General features: G+C 44.2%; 1 protein-coding gene across 1 annotated transcript in view; it reads left to right on the top strand.

Annotated features, from left to right (window-relative positions):
• Positions 1 to 21,194, top strand: part of T265_03901 (hypothetical protein) — a gene marked incomplete at both ends in the record, with an annotated part of 61,218 nt that overhangs the window by 23,000 nt on the left and 17,024 nt on the right. Inside the window, 11 exons of the mRNA XM_009168502.1 lie at positions 2,311 to 2,460; positions 3,258 to 3,506; positions 4,380 to 4,790; positions 6,247 to 6,741; positions 8,392 to 8,617; positions 12,655 to 12,741; positions 14,238 to 14,569; positions 16,079 to 16,210; positions 19,496 to 19,708; positions 20,090 to 20,409; positions 20,506 to 20,569. Coding sequence (XP_009166766.1) covers positions 2,311 to 2,460; positions 3,258 to 3,506; positions 4,380 to 4,790; positions 6,247 to 6,741; positions 8,392 to 8,617; positions 12,655 to 12,741; positions 14,238 to 14,569; positions 16,079 to 16,210; positions 19,496 to 19,708; positions 20,090 to 20,409; positions 20,506 to 20,569 — 2,679 coding nt within the window. The remainder of the gene's footprint in view (positions 1 to 2,310; positions 2,461 to 3,257; positions 3,507 to 4,379; positions 4,791 to 6,246; positions 6,742 to 8,391; positions 8,618 to 12,654; positions 12,742 to 14,237; positions 14,570 to 16,078; positions 16,211 to 19,495; positions 19,709 to 20,089; positions 20,410 to 20,505; positions 20,570 to 21,194) is intronic.

Below are 21,194 nucleotides of genomic sequence, written 5' to 3' on the forward strand. Positions count from 1 at the left end.
TTGAAGAGCGGTGATTTGATGTGCGGACCGGGGTGTTACTAGGGCGTTTATACCGGCAGCACCTTCCAAACTATACCTAGGTCGCTTACTATTAGTTCATACGTGGATACAAACGTGTATCTGGTCGCTGACATCTTGTGACTGACTCAAGAGTTTTCTGCAGTTTTTTCACGCTAGACAATTTGTACTTTCAGACTATGAGCCTCGGGACACATAAAACATATTCGTCGTATTGTTATTCCATGAATTGTTCCATTCCGTTTAGCGTCGTACCGCCTAGATTGGACTTTCCACTTGTGATCCCAAGGAAGAATGTTCACCTAACTGATTCACTGTGATTGAAAATCGAATTCCTTAATCCTATGGGCACTGGAGTGCACCGGGTTTGGATTTCTGGATACCGTCGCTTAACACTGAGATGTCGCAACCATTGACTCGATAGTGAATTTTTACTCAGCCAAATGAAGAATGGATTCAAAGTTTTTGCAGAGCAGGAATTTTTGTAGGCTCTTCCTAACTTTTAGAACCATCGAAAATCAACATAAGTTCACCCGCTTGCTTTGAGCTCCATGACTCAGAGGTGGTCAGCACACCAGTTAAAGGCAGCATCGTCATATTGGTTCGTTTGAATCTGCTGGGCTTCTGGACCGTTTTGTTTTCCAATTTTTAGTCTAGAAAAAAAACTGACTCTTAAGTAGTCCGTCAGCTTCATCGATAGACCAACACATGAACGCTCTGCTAGCTAGACGATAAGATGTCAAATCTTATCATTCTGCGGAATCGGTACCTACTGACCCGAGTTTTCGATATGTTTTGGGAGTGAATTAATGGGCCATCTTTTTCGCTTATCTTTCGCCAACCGTTGCTTTCCTAGGGCCAGTCGATCGTATCAGCTGATATAGAGCACGGCCGTTTCCCGTAACAAAAGCGTTCTCCATATCCTGAGCGTTTGATGTCCATCAGAGTCTTTCCTTAGAATCTTTACTGTTTGGCGTTTGAGGGATTTGTGTGACCACCTTTTGCCCTCTATTACGCCGTCTATTTAATGTAAATATCATCCATTCTTCCGATGAAATAATTTCCGTTGAATTGAGCATCTGCGCAGCTCGTGAGGACTTTTTCTAGATTTATTGTGCCAATCGAGTAGATAGAGTTTGAGAGACCCGATTCGATATGTATCATCTCAAGGGTCTTCCTCTCAAGACCTTATATTTTCAGGTTACGTTCCATCAGTACTCCCTTGTCGGTTTGTCCCGTTGGTGCATTCAGTGCCCATCGGTTGGTTTCAGCAATCCACGCACTTGCACGGGAGATCAGATAAAATGACGTTGAAGTTCTATACCGCCAGTGGTCAGGCCCCTATTTACACCGAGTTCGGTTGGTACCTAGCTGTAATAAGTGCAGTTAGTGGTATGATGAGGAATCCTGCAGATGGAATGGATGATTGAAACCCCTTGTGGACATGCTTTGTAATGCCCTTAATTCGATTGCACAAGTTGTTGTGCAGCCCAGTGCCCGCACACAGCTTCCAGCAAAGTTGTGAACAGCTGGATTTTTTCCTCGAATTCCACATTCATTTGAATGACCCATGTGCATTTTGCGTGAATAATGCATGTTCCCTGTTCCCTCCTCAAATGTGACGGAGGAAAACCTGAGACCAGATCACCATCCTCCATATTTTCATCGTTAACCTGATGATGCAAGTAAGGATACGACAGCCTTAATTCATATGCAGCTGGGTGTTGCCTTTTCATAGGAAATTTTTACCAGTCTTTTTTGTGATCGCTGGACACTGATGAGTGATATTTACCTCGGTATTCCGTTATATTATTGTTTTCACCTAACTTTATGATATTTTTATAACCATTTACTGATACCGTCTCGAACGTTCACTCTTGAACTATCAGTATTACGCTATCGCCGATGTGGTTGACTTCTTATTAGAAGAAAATATTACTACAGGTACATAAAGAACTCAAAAGAAACAAGCAGCCCTGCCCTCAGGGAAGTTAAGGGAGCCTATTAGACTAGACTCCCAGTGGTGGAATTTTCTCTTTCAGATTTCGTACAGTAAATCCAAGACAGTTCGTGTTAGAAAGTCCAAAAGCATGCTATGGGTTTTTTGAGCATATCGTTATCTCTCACTGGTGATACATTGCCAATCAGTCTCATGGTCATTTTCGGAAGTGGATCTTTTCAGCGAAAAGAACCGTTGTTTGTGAATAGATTGCATCGACATATCTACGCCACCACAGCCCTCTTTATCGTGACGTTATCTGTCCTTTACCCCTCCCTTCAAACACCCTGAAGCAACTGGAGCTTCGAGATGAAAAGACTATTTCGGATACCGACTTCATAGAGCCTGACAAAGAATCGCCTGATGGTTTCATCTACCAAGTTGACTTATTTTTTGAACAAGCCATTGCTGTTATATCATCGGCCAACGACCAACAAATGAGGGTAAGCTTTGTGACCGTCCGTTCATCTTGCTCTGTAACCTACCCACTAAACGGGTTATTATCTCTTAGCAACGAATATGCGCTATATTTCATTGCATTTTTATTGTCTATGATATCCCACTGTTTCAGGGACAATGAACCGTCTCTTCTAGTCGGTCATCACCCTGAAGGCTGATTGGATATGACAGAAGGATGTTCTGGCATTATGCCAGAGCATCAGCTGCAAATGGCGGTTGAAATTGATTCGAACTAACCAGAACGACTGTGCAAGGTAGAAGAATGATTCATGGAAGTAGAGCGATGTCCTTGGGCTAATACCGGCCGGTTCAGTTTAACTAGTTCATCCAGCTTGCGTTGATTTAGTGGTGCTAATACACTGGCGTCGCGTGTCGGATATCCGGAGTTCGGGTCCCGGTATAACCAAGGATGTTTAACGGGCTGAACTGAGTTAATTAGCTAGTTCGTTAACTGATGGGAGCTGATAGGAGAGAAAATTGAGTCCGGCGCTTCTCGTTTTTTGTTGTGGGCTAGCCAGAAAAATTGCTCAGAATAAGGAGAAGACGGAAGTGATTTGAATACTAATCCTTGGTGAGTTTTGAGCCTACTCTTAAGCAACAAATAACGGTATCAAACTAGAGTTCCATCTTCTCTATGCTGCTCCTTACTTTAGAGCGTTTGTGATCGTGTGCAATATCGATGCACTACCTACTTGTTTTACCTAACCATGCCTTGTATCCTGGTTGATGCTACGTGGAACGGGCTTCTTATTTCTACTCATCCCATTCTTCATCTTTTTAGACTATCCTACTTCACTGTATTCCAGAAGTGTTCAAAGATCTCCTGACAGTCTACCCTGCAATAAAGCTTGCCAACTGGTTACTGAGACTGATGGGCACACGCGCCCAGGAGTCTTGTGGATTAGAGAATCACAAACTACTTGAAAAGATCATTCTGTCACAACTGTTCGATCAACCCGAGCCGCGGAAAACTCTCCTCTTTACAGTACAACAAAGTTTGACCACCTACTTTGCGGAAATACTATCCAAGGTAACAGCACATTGCTTTCTTTTTGTGTATTTAGCTGGTAGCACAAGGAGTTGAAGAGTATTGGCTACGTCAGCGTACCTGCTGTGACTGTTGTCTAATCAACGGTCCATCTACCTGTTGTATTTTTGCCGGTGATTGCCGGGCTATCGGCTCATCTTTTTTCACCAAACCTCCATAGTCTGTACAAGGAATCCCACTGGAAGTTCTTTTGAGGTTGTCTGCTACGTCTTCTACTACATCCTCCCATGCTAAACCACTTGCCACTTGTTCACGCGCTCTTCGTTTCACTCCCAACTTATGTGAAACACCTGAACAGGTGAATACCTCCAGAACCCTATAGAATCTTCCTCCTTTTCCGTTGTCCTTTTTTTCAGGAGTGATTTTATTCGCTGTTGATCCCTCTTCGTTTTCGTCTAGGAGGGCCAGTGCCATCCAAATCTTCTTCAGAAACCCCCAATTCCAATCTCATGCGGTTTGCAGTCCGTTTCGCAACGCTCTAGGAAAATCAGTCTGATGAAAGATGATCACGTTTCGCCTTATTGGTGAACTAACATCTAAGAGAGAGTGCCAGTAAATGACTAAGTGATGGGTTCATACAACATGCCACATAAACGGAATTGGCCTTGTGAATTTCATCAACCTCCGAAACCCCCCTGGAGGGAAACATCATTGAACATGCTCAGTTACACCGGTGTTTAAGTCTTCACACGTGTTTATTTAATTTCCAACACAGTTTCATAATTTTCGCTGCAGCTTTTGGTCGATTAAGTAGTCTAAAGGTTCCAGAGATATTCATTGTGCCTTTCTTCAGTTCGCCTCCTTTTGGTTTCTGATCCTATCCAGCGCGTTGACTTGTCTTCCCTCTTTCTCTAGGAACTGGTACCCGGACGGACAGAGACGAATTTGTTAGTGGAGACATGGTGTGACCTCCTCTTATCATTCGTCAGTCGGGTAATCCAGGCAAACATTGCGGAAACTCAGGAGGACAACGAGAATGATTGTTCCGAAAATATCGAAACGCCAGTGATGGAATCGGGGCGCACAACCACTGTGGAGCTTCACGAGTTGCTCATCACAAATGGGTTTCTGCGTTGGTGTTTGCAACAGTTAGCTCGTGTCTACTTGTTCATCAAGCGAGAGGACACGTCTGTCCGATTAGACTGTTTCGATGTTCCAGATCCCCAAATGACATCCCGTCGGACTGTATACTTACCTAAGACGCGCGTTCAACGCCCAATGGAATCCAAACCATCTTTTGTTCATCAGCGATTAACTCCCATTTTGGTGAGTTTCACTTGATTCATTGAGTTCCTATGCCCATCGAACTAGTATACCTCTCGAGATATCCGTCGCTGCAACCCGCACTTAGGTATGTCCTATGTGCACATAAAATAAGACCAGTTTCCCACGTCTGACCACATATGTCCCCAAACTATACTCAGGCCTGGCGAAACCGTCGATCAGTACTGCTAAAATGCCTCACATGATACTGAGGAGACTCTAGTCACACCTTGTATGCCATACATGTCGGGCCACTTTGCCTTTTGGAGGACTGTCTTCCTCGCTGACACTTCTCAGCTGCTTGTAGGTCGGCCAACCTGCGACCTGTGAAGAAGGGGTGAGAGCCCTAGCTGATAAACTCAGTCGTGTTGGCAGCTACTTTCTCTCTATCTTTCTGGACAGTGTCCATGGAATATGGCACACCACTGGTTAATTTAATCGACGACTTCTCAGCTGCTTGTAGGTCGGCCAACCCGCGACCTGTGAAGAAGGGGTGAGAGCCCCAGCTGATAAACTCAGTTGTGTTGGCAGCTACTTTCTCTCTATCTCTCTGGACAGTGTCCATGGAATATGACACACCACTGGTTAATTTAATCGACCGACATCACCCAGTCCTCATTAGGGCTGGGTGGTGGTAGTTCAATTGACGAGTACTGACTTTACTTGCTTCTACCACCACTACATCTCATCCAGGTAGACGGCGGTTACTAACACGATTGGGGCCTCCTTATTTTACAGCCAGTTAATTGTGTCTGAAACATCTGCACTGGGCATCTTGCCAGGAGGGAAAGGCCCTATGTGACAGGTGGCCCTGAGTCGTGAAGCGTGGTTTGAACAGATTAGTATATATTCTGACTAGTCATACTATTCAGAGCGAGTTGTTTTTCTTGAACACCGTCTGACATACGGCGACATTATTGATCTGCTGTCCCTTTCCGGTGCGGTCAATGCAACGGTGACATATGTTATCGGTGTTGACCTCTTCGTCACTTCGAATCGTATTTGCCACGTTTCGGACCCACTACAGGACCGAGTTCACTGGAACATTGCGAACTCTGTCCCTGACTTTCAAGTTGAAGTTATACCAGCACCATATATGTTGCAGGTTGTTACAGGCTTCTTTGGTCTTTTCAGATGGCAACTTGGAATTTATTTAACATTATAATACCTAAACTTGAACTTAAACTAGTGTAGTGCTACATCTGTGTGATTATCCACAATTAATATTCATTTTAGTGTGCGCTCTATCGAGAGAACGAGAGAGATCGGAGGACTTTAAAGAAAATAACGGAGCTTAAAGTAGCCAGACTGAACTGTCCCCAGACAATAGCCGGAAGCAAGCCACTGCCGTCGCAGGCTGTCAATTGGATACATTTTTGGTTAGCTTTTATTGCCCAATTTTAGATCCAATGCTCCTTCCGTGGCAATCTACAGCCCTGTTGCTTTTTCCTCACTTCAGGGTTGTCTGGCAAGTGTGGTCCTAACTCTACTGCAGCAGTTAGATCGAACTGCTTGGCTGTCTTTTCTGTTGCCATCAGGCGCAGCACAAAGCCAGACCGCGGTATCCGGAGGAGTGACAACAATCTGCTCCTGTAATGTATGCAATCAGCTTCGTTTCATGGATCTGTACGATGTGATTCATGAGCTATGCTCCCTGTTCGATCTCATACATCGACGACCGCCCTATCCGGCACCACAAACATCTTCGTCTTCCTCATCCTCGTTCCAGTCATCTTACCCTTCCAACCGTTTATCTCAAGAAACTTCCGACCGAAGTCTGCACTGGATGAATCAAGGTCCAGAGAGGTACCGAGGGAAAAGTTTGAACCAGTTGGCTGATGCGTGGGTTGAAATGTTGGCGGCTGCATCAGATATTGAATTGCAGCTATTGAATTTATTGATCGATTTGCTCTTTGTCAAAAAACACAGTGTAAACCCGACTGAAAAGGACACGGTAAGTAGTTCACTTCTTATGAGCCGATTAAAAAAATTGTTAATTCGTTTTTCTGTGTAAACCTCGTAATTCGTCCTTCCTCGCGGTAGTTGGGCTTATACGCATTTGCAAATATTTTCATGATTTGTCCCATTGATACCTACAATTGATTCCCAACGCCTTGATTGGTTGTTCGCGTTCAACAGTGTAAACCGATTATGTTTACTTACTTGGTCTAAAGATAATTGGTTCTTTTCGACTGTTTCTCAATGGAATTTGAAGTAGAGTGATTACGAAAAAAAGTCCCAGTTTGCCTTCATTGCGAACTTTCGAAGTGTGCACCATGCATGGCACAGAATATCCTTATTTCACCCACGAGCTAACACCCCGGATGTTGTGATGTGATTAACTTTTGTGCATGACCCGTGTCAGAAGTCTGATTAGCGTCTACTCTCAATTTGCCCTCAGTGTTCACTGTCTTTTGTGCGTCAGTTCAGACTAACTCTCTTGTATCTGGACTATTTTGGGATCAAACTAAGTTCTTACTGGTGACGTTGACATTCTTCGATCGGTTTTTGCTTGGGCAGAAGTGTGATGGGTCAATTTGGAGCTCATGCTTGCGTAGTCACAGAGTTTCAAACATCAATCGAACAACTAATTAAGCGTCGAAGAAGAACCTAAGCGTTCGTGGCAAGCTAACTCAATAGGCTGTAACCACGAGGGGCATTGACTGTGGTCTAAAGCGCGAATCGTAATTTATGTTCAACACCAGGCCGCACGATGTGGATCTGCCGTGACGCTGTGTTGTATATTTGCACTGCAGGCGATCACACCTCCCTTATTGTTAAACCGAAATGCCGCGTACATGATCGCGCACTTTCTCTCTTTCATCAATTCTGCAGTGTGTTACCCAACAAAGATTGAGCATTTTCTTCGAAAAAACTTACGCATAAGTTTGCTGGAAACCCTTCGGCAACAACCTTACGCATATTCTTCCTTCGAAAAAATGTACCGCGGCATCTCAAATATCGCACCAACTGAAACATTAGGCGGCCTTTGTGGAGAGTGTCATACACGAGAGATTCAGTGGGGTCGTCCTTTGAAGCCAATATGATACGCAAAGAAGCATATTTCTCGAAGGAGTGAGCATCTTGATTCTTTTCACATATCACCATAGCCTTTCACGAGAACGCATAGAACTCACGCTTAAAAATCTCACTATTCATATATTCGAAAACTTGCAGTACGCTGATTGAATGCAGAACGAATGAAATTGAACTGAGTGAACGCAGAACGGAGTCCGAATATTAGATGAGATTTTAAATTCGAGACAGAAATTTCGTTCCAGTCGTCCGGTAACCTGGAGGTGTCAGTCCGTATGATGTTCAAAAGCAGAGCTGTTGGTTGTTTATTTTATTAAACTATCCGCCAGTACGTGTGTTTACGATGTTGGCCTTTGCATTTCTTCCCAACATTCACTAGCTGGAATCAGACCAAAAAGAAACTTGAACTAATCACATGTTCACTGTCTTCTTCGTCCTAGTGTAAACAGCTTGTTGATAAAAGATAAATATGTATTGCTGACCAGAGTATCCTCGTTTGAATAAGCTCCACTTCCCCTTTGTTCATGTTTATCCACTTGTTGTTTTTACTCCTGGCTTCTTTTGTCAGACTGAACCTGTACAGCCGCTACTTCGAGCAGACCACTGGTTGACCATGCAACTGGTGTACATGATTCAACAATGTTTGGCCAGTTTTGTCGTTTCACAGACTCATCTCTCCGTGGAAGCCTTGCCCTCGGTTATTCGTCTACGTGTGGACCCTAGTTTGGTCGATCGAGGTGTTGATCATCGTCAGGCTGCTTGTGATCTACTACTTTCTTTGTGGCGTGCCACGGGTGAGTCACCAACTGTCTTACCCGTTATCTCGATCAACTTTGCTTGTTTAAACCATATTTTCGCAGCCCCGACCCCATTCTGTCCACACTGTTTCTGCGATTAATGGTCTGACCAATCGTATTCCATCCTGCTCGACTATGGTTGCTTTCAAGGCCACCTGCAGAATAGCAATTACGTTTCACAGTCCGTCAAACGTTGTTTATGACACCATTCACTACCAGACCTTATCATCCTGATTACCGGTTGTTAGCGACCACTAATCCGATTGAAACGAAATCTTTACCATAATAAGCAACCGTGGATAAACCTCTCACTACCACAAACTCAAAGGCACCAGCGTGATTGAGATTTCGTCCTGCAAGTGAGGTCAATTGATGCCGAGGAGCTTAGAAGCACTGTACGGCTGTTTAGCCCTTATTGGAAATCACCAGCAGTATACATTTCACGAATGTGCAGCTGTAGAGGCCAAGAAGGTAATGTAAATCAGTCGACAAGTTAACCTTCTATCTAAGACGTCTTGATTCGAGGAGTTGACCATGTGTTTGAAGGATGAATAACGCTATATCCTGTCTAATTGCGTGTTAATCAGCCGTCCGTAGCCGAACAGTCAAGTTTTCAGCCGCTAGCCGAGAAGCTACGTGCCCGAATCTTCCAAAGAGTCGTAAGATGCGCACTGCTGATGATTTCCGATAAGAGTGAAGCAGCTGTACAGTGTTTCCAAGCCTTTTAGCTTGCCGGACAAAACCTGCATTGCAGTTCCTGGGTCTATTGTGATTGTCTAGACAAGCACCTCTTAGTTCATTATCGACAATCCATTGACCCACCTGTTCCTCGCAAAAGACATATTTAGAAATAGAGTATCGATGCATAATGTTTTTATATACTGTGCCTCTCATCTTGCGCACCGTTTAACGTACTCAAAAGATTCCAATCATGCCTACCCATCCTATCATCCACGATCATTTATGCCACCAGTCGCAGCATAACTTCCCACTCTGCCGGGTGATAGGTTGTTTGCGCTGGAGTTTCGGACGCTACTGATTCCTATCATGTTTCTGGTTCTGATGAAATGATTCATATAACTGCCCTCCTTGTTCAAAATCCTCGAATGCAGTGCAACAAGATTCCTTGGGTGCGCTACTGGAACATTTCAAGACAAGTCGGTCGAGTCAATGAAAGGTTTGTGCACTCAGAGGGTGGATTTACAACATTTCACTTTGGGGAATTCCGAATGAAATTCCGGAATGCGTTAAATGTAGAGGAGAGGCGTTTGGATGACAGTTCTCAAAGCGTCTGCTGATTAAAGAGGTGTATGACTTTCTGATGGTGTATTAACGGGTGGGCTAAATAGACCACTGTGCTATTTGTACAAGTTACTGTACTACGGGATTGTATTTTGAATCGCGGGGATGTGCAGAATGTTGAAGTGGATTTGAAAAATTCATTGTGCATAATCCATCACGTCATACGGCAGTGAAGCATCGGTGTTGAACACTGATGTCATGCTATCGATGATGTGTCTTAATCAACCAGAAAGCCAACAACGTTTAGTGGATGAAAGTTTAGGGACCCCAAAAAAAAACAGAAAATAGTTGCCTTCATTTCTGGACAAAAGACTGTAGGCGAATAATAAAAGCGATAAATTTTTGAACAGGCTATCGTGAGATTGAGCAGTCAGCCTCAGAGAGTTAGCAGAAAGCCTTCTGAACTTGGGGCACACAAAGTCAACTTGTTGCCTTGATGTTAGACTGAATAGCGTCTAGGGATGTGCTGGGTAATAGCGTGAAGAAACTGTGTGAATCAGGCTATCCTAAGACTTTAACGTTCGTTTTTTTTCGAGGGGGAAGCAGTGGGCGGACCCATTCCATCTTGAAGGTTAACCAAACTCGAAGAACCAGCGGTAAAAAATCATCAGCAGAATTGCAGTGTATGGATGACCTCATTTTGGGAGAATTTCTCATGTATCAAGAGAAGTAAGCACCCCTGAAAGACGCCTGAGATAATCCAGAGGATAATAGGTTTATGATCATCGCAAGTCGGGCTGTTCCTTCTTCTCCGTGAAGTATCCAATGTTAAACTCAAATACTTATGTACGAATCGCAAGTTTCCGAGCATAGCTATGTTGCTACCCGGAACCTTTGGAAATGGCCTTATGCGGCCTGATTTCCAACAACCCGATATTGTTCTGGAAAACAAGTGTTCATCAGACTATTCGGCTAGCACGTTGGGAACCCCTCAGGTGACAGACGGTGCACCAGAACGAGTAGTCTTATTAGGTCTCGTACTTCGTAAAATTACACAAATCTCCCCCGGGTCAACAAAAGTTACCTGAATCTGAAATAGAAAAGGACTTAGAGAAAACCTGTTCCCGTCTGAATAGTGAATTTCATGATCAAGCTTATCTGTAGACAAACTTAATCATGAGTTCCACCCGGATTGCCAGTGATCGATTACCTCACAGTTGCCTCAGTGTATCTCTACTCCCTTGGTAACATCTGTTTACAGGTTTCATTATGATATCAATACAGTGCTATGGTTGATTTCAGCTCTTCCCATTCATGCCCCTTGTGTGCCCTCTATTTCTAGACGGTAAGTTCCTCAAGAGTGTTCACGAAAATAACGTCTAATTGAGCGTCATTTTAGCTCAACTGGATCTACTACAGAACCACTGACTTTATAAAAATAAAACCAAATCTCTAAATCACCGAACAGCTTCGTATCAGACGCAAAATATTAGGGACAACTAGATATCGACCGGAATGATAAACCGATAAGTGACTGATATCCCTAATCCGCACCGGAAAACCGAGGTACCGTTCATTATTGGTAATTTCCAATTTACAACACCTAAGACGATTCGACTACATTCGGCTGGTAAAGGTCACTACACCACGACCTCCTATGGGAACACTTCTAGGTTAGCTCTGGAGTCGAAGAACTTCATTATCTATCCCGTTATTTAACCAACCATGTTGGAGCAAAATCGTTTCAGTACTTTTTTATTCAAATGAGAAGTGCAGCTTTACTAGGTAGCTAATAAGTGAGCATTACTAGATATGGCCATTTTCTTGAGGTGAAGCCTTTCTAACGACTTTTTCCGCGACTTCCCAACTTTGGTTATCCGTAACACTTCCGATCAGTCTTCTGGCGAAATGTTGAAAACAAATAATTGTGTTTGATGCTCGAGGTGGTTTCGAACATGGGTTGTATGGGATCACATGACCTTAAGCCTGACTCTTTATGACGCTCACCAATTTCATACATGCAAAGTAGAGATCCATGCGACGATTTGCCTAGGGATTTGTGAAAAACACGAAAAGTATGACCCAATTAAGACGCTCCACCCTAAGGTTGGCCAAGTGTTCCAGTTCCTTGAAGAACATAAGGTCATTTTGATCGTTTTTCCGTCCAATCGTGCAGATGTAACACCCTTTCGGTGCATAGCCACGATGCCACTCGAGGGCTGAGATACTGCCAGTTTTCCCAAGCCTAGAGAGGAGAAGGCGATGTGGTTCGAGTCACAGATCTTCCTGCGAGTAAATTCGCACCTCAACCAATGAGCTATTTCGAGCTCTGTTCCCACCCAGTCAGCGGCTCATCAATCGATTTTCTACAAGATGCAATACGTGCTTCGTAACCCGACACACTCAATGAGTTTTCCTCCACGTTTCCATACTACCTACTTGACCAACATGGCTTACAACTGAGTATAACTGTTGTGGCCATTGTTTCCATCCACACAGGTTCTTATGTGCCACTTACAAGCAGCCTTACCTATCCGTTCTCCGTATTGTTCACCCTTACTGAGTGCCGTGTATCGGTTGTTTGAATCTGAGATAAGAAAGACAGAATATGGTTCCCGAAAACACGTGACCATCCTGATTGCATTCGTTTTTTTCATCACTTTTATAGATATTTTGGACAAAACCATGTAATCCCGCTCAGTGTACAAAATAAGTGCCGATTAATTTCGACATAATTTGCCTGTCTTTGCTATCAAGGCTTATTCGATTCGCTCGCCGTTCTTCTCTTGCAGTGCCGAATTCTGATGAGGCGATAAAACAGCAATACGTTTCAATGTTCCTACCCACTGTGATTGATATGGCTACTTTACCGCTGCCTAGTAAGTCGTCGCGTTGAGACTTATGATTCCCTCCCTCTTATTAGACCTTCCATCTCCAATTCTTCTAACATCTTTCTTTCCCGATAAATGTCTGATTGCTTCTACAAAGTGGTCTCACTGCAGTCTAGCTTTCTAGGATATAGACTAGAAATTGGGTACGCAACACATACGGTGAGTAGAACTCTGCGCACAAAAACTGCTAAGGTGAACCCCGGTTTCACTCAGATCGTCTGTACTGCGCAAACAGTAACCGTGATATAGACTAGAAATTGGGTACGCAACACGTACGGTAAGTTTTTAGTGGTAAGTAGAACTCTGCGCACAAAAACTGATAAGGTGAACCCCGTTTCACTCAGGTCGTCTGTACTACGCAAACAGTAACCGCCCATCCCTTTTACGCTTGCGACTACATAGAGTAAAAGAAACCGTGACTTATCGCAGCCCATGTTCCCTGTCACTTCTAACGAGGTGGATAAAAGGAACACACTGTTCGAAACCAGGTACTTTTAGCGGACAGAGCAACTGCTCAGGAGATTGGGATGATCTGGCGCCCATAATGGCCATTCCATCCGCACCAAGGTAGAAAGTGGCTAACCCAACACCCTGCTTTGATTGAATAGCACATTGAACCAATAATAACTATTTTATGTTATGGGTAGGACTTATCTTCTCTGACACAACGCCCCTGGGGAGCGAAAAATAACGAGATTATTCTCTTTCAAATGTTTTATATTTTCGGTAAACAGGGAAACATGCGTCTAAGGTGAGTTAAGCTCAATTTTCTACAGATAACAAACCTCATTAGAATTTTCTCTCCCATAAACAAAGACGCAAACTCTTCACGCACTTGGGCTTACCCTCTCCAGAGATAGGAAATACGGTAGAAATCTGACGGTGCATGCTTACTGTCGCCATTTCTAAGAGTGGCCTCTATTCAAGCGTCTTTCTTGAAATATTACCATATTCATTGTGTTCAACTTCAGATTAATTATTTCAGCCACGCACTACTTTCTTTCTTTCAGTAGCATAAAATAACTGACAAACCCGCTATTGTCTCGGCTGTGATGCCATTTTTAGTGCCCAGGAGAAAACATTGCCTTTTTTTATAGGGTCCAGTCCCTTCGGAATGCCACAAACGTTGTTTGTGGTGGAACTACCTTAGTTGCAGTAGCTCTGTTCACTATATATTAGGATTTGGAACATGATATAATGATGTGTAACGTGCCCGACAGCCAATCATGATCACGATGAACTCATCGGCTTGTAGCTGGTCTTACAGGCTGCCTCGCTTTTCACCGACCACCATTAGTTGAGCTATTTAAACTAGTTCTGTGGTGAATCCAATATAAGGAGAGACTGCCTCGGTAATGGCCTCCCTAGGAGGAAGACAACTGTCCTATTTTCCGTCCGATCTTCTATCGTCACTAGGACTTTGAGCAGACGTCCACCACGCTTTTAATGCTCTTTTTCTCCGTGTATATTCTCTCCCCTTCCAGGCATGCGAACCAGCTGTGTCAATCTTATTTTTGAAGCAATTTGTGCAACTCCAGCCTTCGTTGAACGTAATTTCGTTAGCGAGGTAGATCGGGTGATGCCGTGGGCCGGTGTAACTTTTGCGGGAGATTTGTGTCGCACATTGGAAGATCGCTTAGCGCAGTCTCGTCATGAGCTTACGAATGACACCAAGACCACAATGGTCCCGCTGGATGAGACAAGACGTCAGCTGGTAACTGACCTGATCAGACAGGTGAAAGTCCTAGTCAGCTACGGCGAGTTTTTCAACCATTCTTCAAAGATGAGCGAGATGTTGGCCTTACACAACTTACGAGTAGGTGTTACCTCATCTTTTGGTCATTTATTCTTGTTAGTATTTGCTTTAGTTATTATTACTGTTTGTATTAGGGCAATGATCGACCCATCTTCCGCTATTCCTTAGCTGTTATCAATGTAGAGAATGGAGTCCCCTATGCTATACGCTCAGTAAGCACTGTTCTAGCTCAAGCATTGGTTGACTAACGTTCATCTCTTTCGTGAGTTGGCAAGTATACCTAAACTGTAAGCATCGCTTCCAAACAACGTTGTCCTTGATTAGAATTTATGGTGTGCATATGCGACAAGCGACTGTCTTGACATCCGAGCGAAACTTTCAGCCTGAATGGCACTTGAATCGTAGTTTGACTTCACACTCCGACAATACGCAGGCCAATCGTGCGTGGAACGATGGAGTAGTCTTTACTAAATATTCTTCAAAGGTCCAAGTAGAATTTCCAGATCATGGGCTAATATACAAGTTCTTGAACCCATGAGTCCAGGTCTCATTTATTTGCCCATTTCTCTCTTTGTAAGCTCTGGCAGCCTGATATCAGATCAATCCTTGTGTCCTGGGTTGCATGACAACTTTTTGCCGAATGAATACACAAGATGGATGTGTTGGTTTGTTTGACGTTTTGCTGTATCGCACCGTCACCACCATGTCTGTTTCTGAGGCGGGCTGTTTATGCTGCAAACCTCGGTTACATTTTGATTTTCTCTGACCTCAAACAATTCCCGTGGACCGGGTTGAGGAACATCTCGTGTTGTAGAGTTATGGTTGAAAAATCACTAATCCTATATCCTTGTCGGGGGCTCGAGATGACTCAGTGGTTAAGGCGCAAACTAAATGACCTGAAGGTCCGAGGTTCGAACTTCACCTCGGCATCTCGACTGCTCCCGTCTAAGCCTGGGCAATTTGGTAGTATCTCAGCCCTCGTGTCACTGCTGGACGATTATCACCACTTATTATTCAGGGGGTGATCAGGTAGTTTCATGCTCAACCATGTGAGGAGTTGCCAGTTATTATGTCATCGTATTCAGTTTTAATAAAGATCTTTTTAGCCTTTATCTTGACAAAACACATTACTTTATAAGGTTACTGAAAACTCTTGAACAGCCTGTGACCGGTTTCGCCCTTCTTGTGATACAGGGTGCAGCCGTGGTCCCCGAGTTCGCTTCAACTCGTTGCTCTACTCGCTTGTGAACCAGGCTGGTGTTAACGGGAGTCGACTCGGTTTCTCTGCACCTCTAGTTTATGGTATTCTCCAGCTGTGTGCTGCACAAAGTCCACGTTATGTTTTAAAACGAACACTATCTAGGTTGTTAGAAGCGGTCTGCAGCTCGGTAACATTTCTATTTTAGCTTGTTTAACCTTGATTGTGGCTTCATTGTTTAGATTACCGCTGTGATAGAAGCGGTAGGACTGCTCTAACGCCTATTTTTGGTGTGACCTGTGGCTCTAGTCAGTGATTCATTTTTTCGGGAAACAGGACTATGTGATTATTTATTGCGTTTCTAATTCAAGTGCGTGTACGAAAAAAACAATCGGCAGGACATGACTCTTCGTTACTTGTTTCGCCTGGAAAGCCTTCACGCACAGTGTGGTAACGACACCGAACGTGGTTACACGTTACAGGCCATCAGCAAATTCTACTCGGTAAGTCCCATTGCTGTACTATTGATTGTTTCTCTGCTGTGCAAAACACACGGGTGTTCTCTATTTTTGATAAACTGCTGCTGTTGTTAACTTTGGTCCGGTTCTGTTGTTTTAGCTGTTCGCGAAATATCCCTCACGTGTCATTCCGTTGTATATGGGATTTGATTGCCGACCAGCTGAGCGACACCCGGTACAGGTACGGTTGGCACTTGCACCACAAAGTAAAAGTTCCAGCTCAAGGTGTTAGGTAACACAGAATTTGTGGTGTGAATTTCACTGCCTCTCGAACATCGATTTCCCCCCTACTACGACGTGAATCTCTTTCAGCTTCGATTTTCGTTACAACTCCGCAGCAATTCCGCAAACAAAAGCGGCCCCTTAACTGTGCATCACATCAATCTTGCCTTAGCACTTTAAACTTTGCAGGTCTGAAGCGCCTACCAAACTGTGTACCACAATTATTTGGGTTATTCAAAATAGTTTCCATTTCTAAGAGGTCTGGTCCAATATCGTCCGCGTTTTTACTGATCGTGAGCGAACGCTTCCGTACTATTTCGATCCCCCAAGTTGTTAGAAGCAGGTGAAGAAGGTCCGAGCGACATATCGATTACGAACTTGAAGAAAATGGGCATCCTTGCCCGATATTACCTGATGTGGTGGTGTTTACTCACTGGCGCTGTATGAAGTGAAAAGGAACTGTCAGCAGAATGGAGCACGTAGACAGCTATTCGTGTGTTCAAAAAGAGTACACGAGCACTGTGTGGAAACCACCGTGGCATTGAAGGTGCTGTCTGCTCCCATCCTTCGAAGGTTTATTAACGACAGGGAGAGACAGATCAGTCGAAACTAAACTGGGTTCCATCCTTTAGGAAAATGCGTCGACCACATTTCTACTCTCTGACAGATTCCAGAACAGCGACGCTGCTTTCAGAGACCAACAATGGTGGCCTTCCTTGACATGAAAGCTGCCTTCTACTCTGTGGACCGTCAACCTTTATGGCAGCGTCTGTGGAGCAAAGGTATCTCCCATAAGTTCTTGACCCTCATTAAGGCGATGTACGTCAACTCCCGCGGACATGTAAAATCCTTCGAGAAGTTTTCACTTGCGTTCATTTCATCAAGTGGTCTCATGCAAGGCTGTCCCATTTCATCCGTCCTCTTTAACTTCGTCATTGATATGATCATGGAAAGCACTGTTAATCTACAATGACTGTAGGGTCGAAATGCCCCCGGGACATCCACTCACAGAAGTTGTATCTGACGACGTCGGGATGCAAAAAGGTATTAAATCTAAATAATCCTGCCTCATGGCGTGCTATGTACTTCACCCCTGTGTAGAGTGCTGCTGTAAGGATGGGTGGACTCGAACCCTCGCTTCGTGCTCGCGAATGAACCGATTGAGATAGTGGACAAATTTGTCTACCTGGACGGCCTTATCAGTCTAACCAAGGGTGATATTTCCTTCCGGATTGGAAAGATAAGAGCAGCTTGAACGAACCTGGACCACTCGTCAAGGGTCGAGTTTGCAGTACTACAATACTACTACAAAACTGTCGACAATCTTGCCCACAGCGTCGCCATTAAGCCTATCTTATTGTGATCAATTTGTTTACAGAGTTAACCGGGGGATGGCGCCAGGTGACATGCCGACGGGTGATACTTGCAATGAACAGACGTTTGTCCATACGGTATGGTAGTAGGCGCTCGCCATTGTCATATCACACAGGCCGCCAAGGCTGCTGTCGTTCAAGCCAAGCCTCCCGACCTGAGCATTCATCCCTACGCCAACATCACGTTTGTACTGCTGGACTTTCGCAATAAATTAAATCACTGCTGAATTTTAGAGGCCCCTTTGTTGCAGTACGGAAGGGACGTCTGTTTCTACACAGTTTTTTCTGCCTTGAACCGACTCTGTAAATGAACAGCACATTCTCTTGCTTGCTGGAAACCAACTAGACATTACCGAAGAGGTCAACATGCTCAGCGCAATCCGTACATCAGCCTTTCCTGCTACTGCACCTTTTGCATTCTCTGACAGTCGAAGTTCGTTGAGGCGGACGCAAGACTAGTATGCTTGGATGTTGGTGGTAAATGAAGCAATAATTTTGGCGAGTGTTCCTCATGGGCTTCAGTGATTGTACTTTGAACAGTGTTAGATTAAATGGATTGCCCGTTCCGATTATTACATTTATTAATGGTGTTGACTTGGCGGTGGTTTTCATTATCTTGACGATGTGTGTAGAAGATGAATGAACGGCTGTGTGTTGTCTACCAGTTAATTTATTCTTTACATTCGTACGGGAGGCGGTTCAAATATGGTGGATGCGCGTTAGATGAAATGATTGTCCAAGTATAAGCTTTGCTTGAAAGAATACAGCATCCCTTGTGTGTGTAATCTAATCGTAGTTCAAGACTAGAGAAGATGCGGCCACTATCGTTATTATGATTACTATAATTATTGGTACAATTATCATCAGTAGTGGATGGTGGATTTCCTTGTCTTGCTCCTCTGAGCAACAGTAAAGTACCAGCTTAGATACATACTTACCCTAGCTCAAGTGTCGTGCTGAATTAATGCTTCCTGATCGATCTAAATGCATTTATTATATGCTGAATGTTGTCTTTCCCCAGTCTTCAGCTCAGGACAGTCGTCCTTCGCGGTCACTTGTTGTAACTGTATTTTCCTCAGCTTAGTTCTCGGTGTGAGCCTCCCAAGCCAGCGTTCACGTCAAAACAAACACCAAAGGTGCACAAGGTCTATTAACGCCCAAAAGGAAATCAGGAACAGTTGTACAGCGCTTCGTATATATAACGTAAGCGGCTATAACTTTCTGGAATTTCTGACGCGTTCTGGAGCTCCATTGGCAACCGGCATTTGGCCAATACTGGGTCATGATTGGCTGTTGGGTCCAGATTGTTGACCAATCAGATCTCGTCTTGATGCCGGACCGGCAAGCGTCCCGAATTTTGGCCCAACCTCGAGCGGGCCAGGCTTCTCGGCCGTAGCAGCGCCTAAAGACGTGCGGTATAGTGGGATCCGCGTGGATTCCTGCTAACACACTTACCTTTCCGCTGAACCGAACTATTGAACAATGTACAAGTTTAGTTGGCTACATAGTAAACTCGATCACGTAGTTAAACAATGAAGTTAGTTGAGTTTGCTATATTCCCGGCTAATTTCGTTTCATTGATCGGAACCCGGAGGCTTATCACTCAACCGGTTCATCCATTATTCACTTCTTCATTTTTCCGCACTACTCAACCTGTTTGTCCGCGTATTTTCAGTGGTCCGATGAACCGGTCGATACAAGTAACATTTCGCAACAGTACTGCAGAGATGCAACGTCCTCACGTAGTCTGCGCGAGAAATTGTTGCTCGGTGCGCTTGAATACCTCAAACGAGGCACTGATTGGGAACGGGCCATTGAAGTCTGCGACGAATTGATTGAATTGCATCGTGTCATTCACCCTGATTACACGAAACTTAGTGACATTTTGGTGAGTTTCGTGTCCGTTGTGTTCTCCGCTTTTCACATATACTTTCTTTCACAGACATTCGTCCGCCACTGAAGAATAATTCCATGGCTTGAGGATATCTGGCCATGCCGAGTTGCTGTCATTCAGGAACGTAAAGTTGTAAACTAAGAGGTGGGCAGTGGATAACTTCGTAGACGCGTATAAAAGAGATTATTGTATCCATGGATTTTGTTGATCTCATGGCACACTGACAGTAGATTTCTTTTCTCGATCTAAGAAGACTCTCTTTGAGTAGGTTATTTTAACTGTGCCCCATTGGAGTTTAGCATTGCTTGTTGCTGCCAACAACGGTGAGCATTCGCTAAATTTCTGGATGGTTTTCCGCTCATATTCTACTTTCAGAAACAACAGGCGGAACTGTATCCACGTATTGTGAACCAGCAGGGCTCCAGAGCTGTTTACTACTACTATGTGCTCACCTTCCTTGGCCCATGTTTCCCCTCCTTTCTTCGGGGTCGTTTCGTTTACCGGACAAAGGACGCATCGACTAAAGTGCGTGAAATGCTCATGGACCAATTTCCACAAGCCACATTCACAAACACTCAGCCAGATCCAACACAACCTATTGATCGTCCACTCATCGTGGCTACCGGCAATTTGACCCCGCAACCCAACATTCCGGAACACTTGACAGGACATGGCGTAGACATGCAAATAAAGAGGTGATTGAAACCATTTGTCACTGTTTTGTCGTCTAGTTAACGTGAAATTTCCCGCAATCTCACAAGCCAATTACCTGCTGTTCTGTCTGTTTTCAGCTACTATCTACGAAATCAGGTGAATTGCTTCTCCTGTATCCGACATTTCCCCGAACCAACCACGGTATGTTCCACTTCGTGTTTTGTCTGGTGCTTCTGAATGACAATGAATGTAGAGTCGCTTCTCCTGTACAAATGAATATTCCGCGACATCCACTTTTGACGACCCAACTCGAGTTTGATTTCGTGCCTTCATTAACCGCTGCATAATATCGGAACCTGTGGCATCTTACAAACCCATCGTACTTGATATTCTAGTCCAACTGTACACGTAACCAACGTCATCCCTTGGCTAAAGATACCTTACACTTTACTGGACTACGGACTAAAAACTGATCAGTCAATGATTACATTCGCTTGTGGTAATCCAAACACATACCGCGTACAGATCTAAATAGGGCAGTCCAAATAGATTACCAACGTGCTGAGTGTCTCCCTTTTAGCGAAGCTAATTAGAAAATTCTGACAGATTTATGGAACGCAGGTTGCATAGCGTCCTCAGTCAATGGGAGAACCGATATGACAGTCAGTTTCCAAACTTTTCTGGAGCCAACATATTCCTTGTCGTTTTCTCCTCTGGTTCATACGCAAATTGAGAACATTTGAAATGCAGTCAGGTACCAGATCCACACAACGGGTGGTTTCGACACTAAATTAATCAACTATAATTCGGCCAGTTCCTCTTCAAC

This window comes from Opisthorchis viverrini (assembly GCF_000715545.1).
Source record: "Opisthorchis viverrini unplaced genomic scaffold opera_v5_58, whole genome shotgun sequence".
Taxonomy (NCBI): domain Eukaryota; kingdom Metazoa; phylum Platyhelminthes; class Trematoda; order Opisthorchiida; family Opisthorchiidae; genus Opisthorchis; species Opisthorchis viverrini.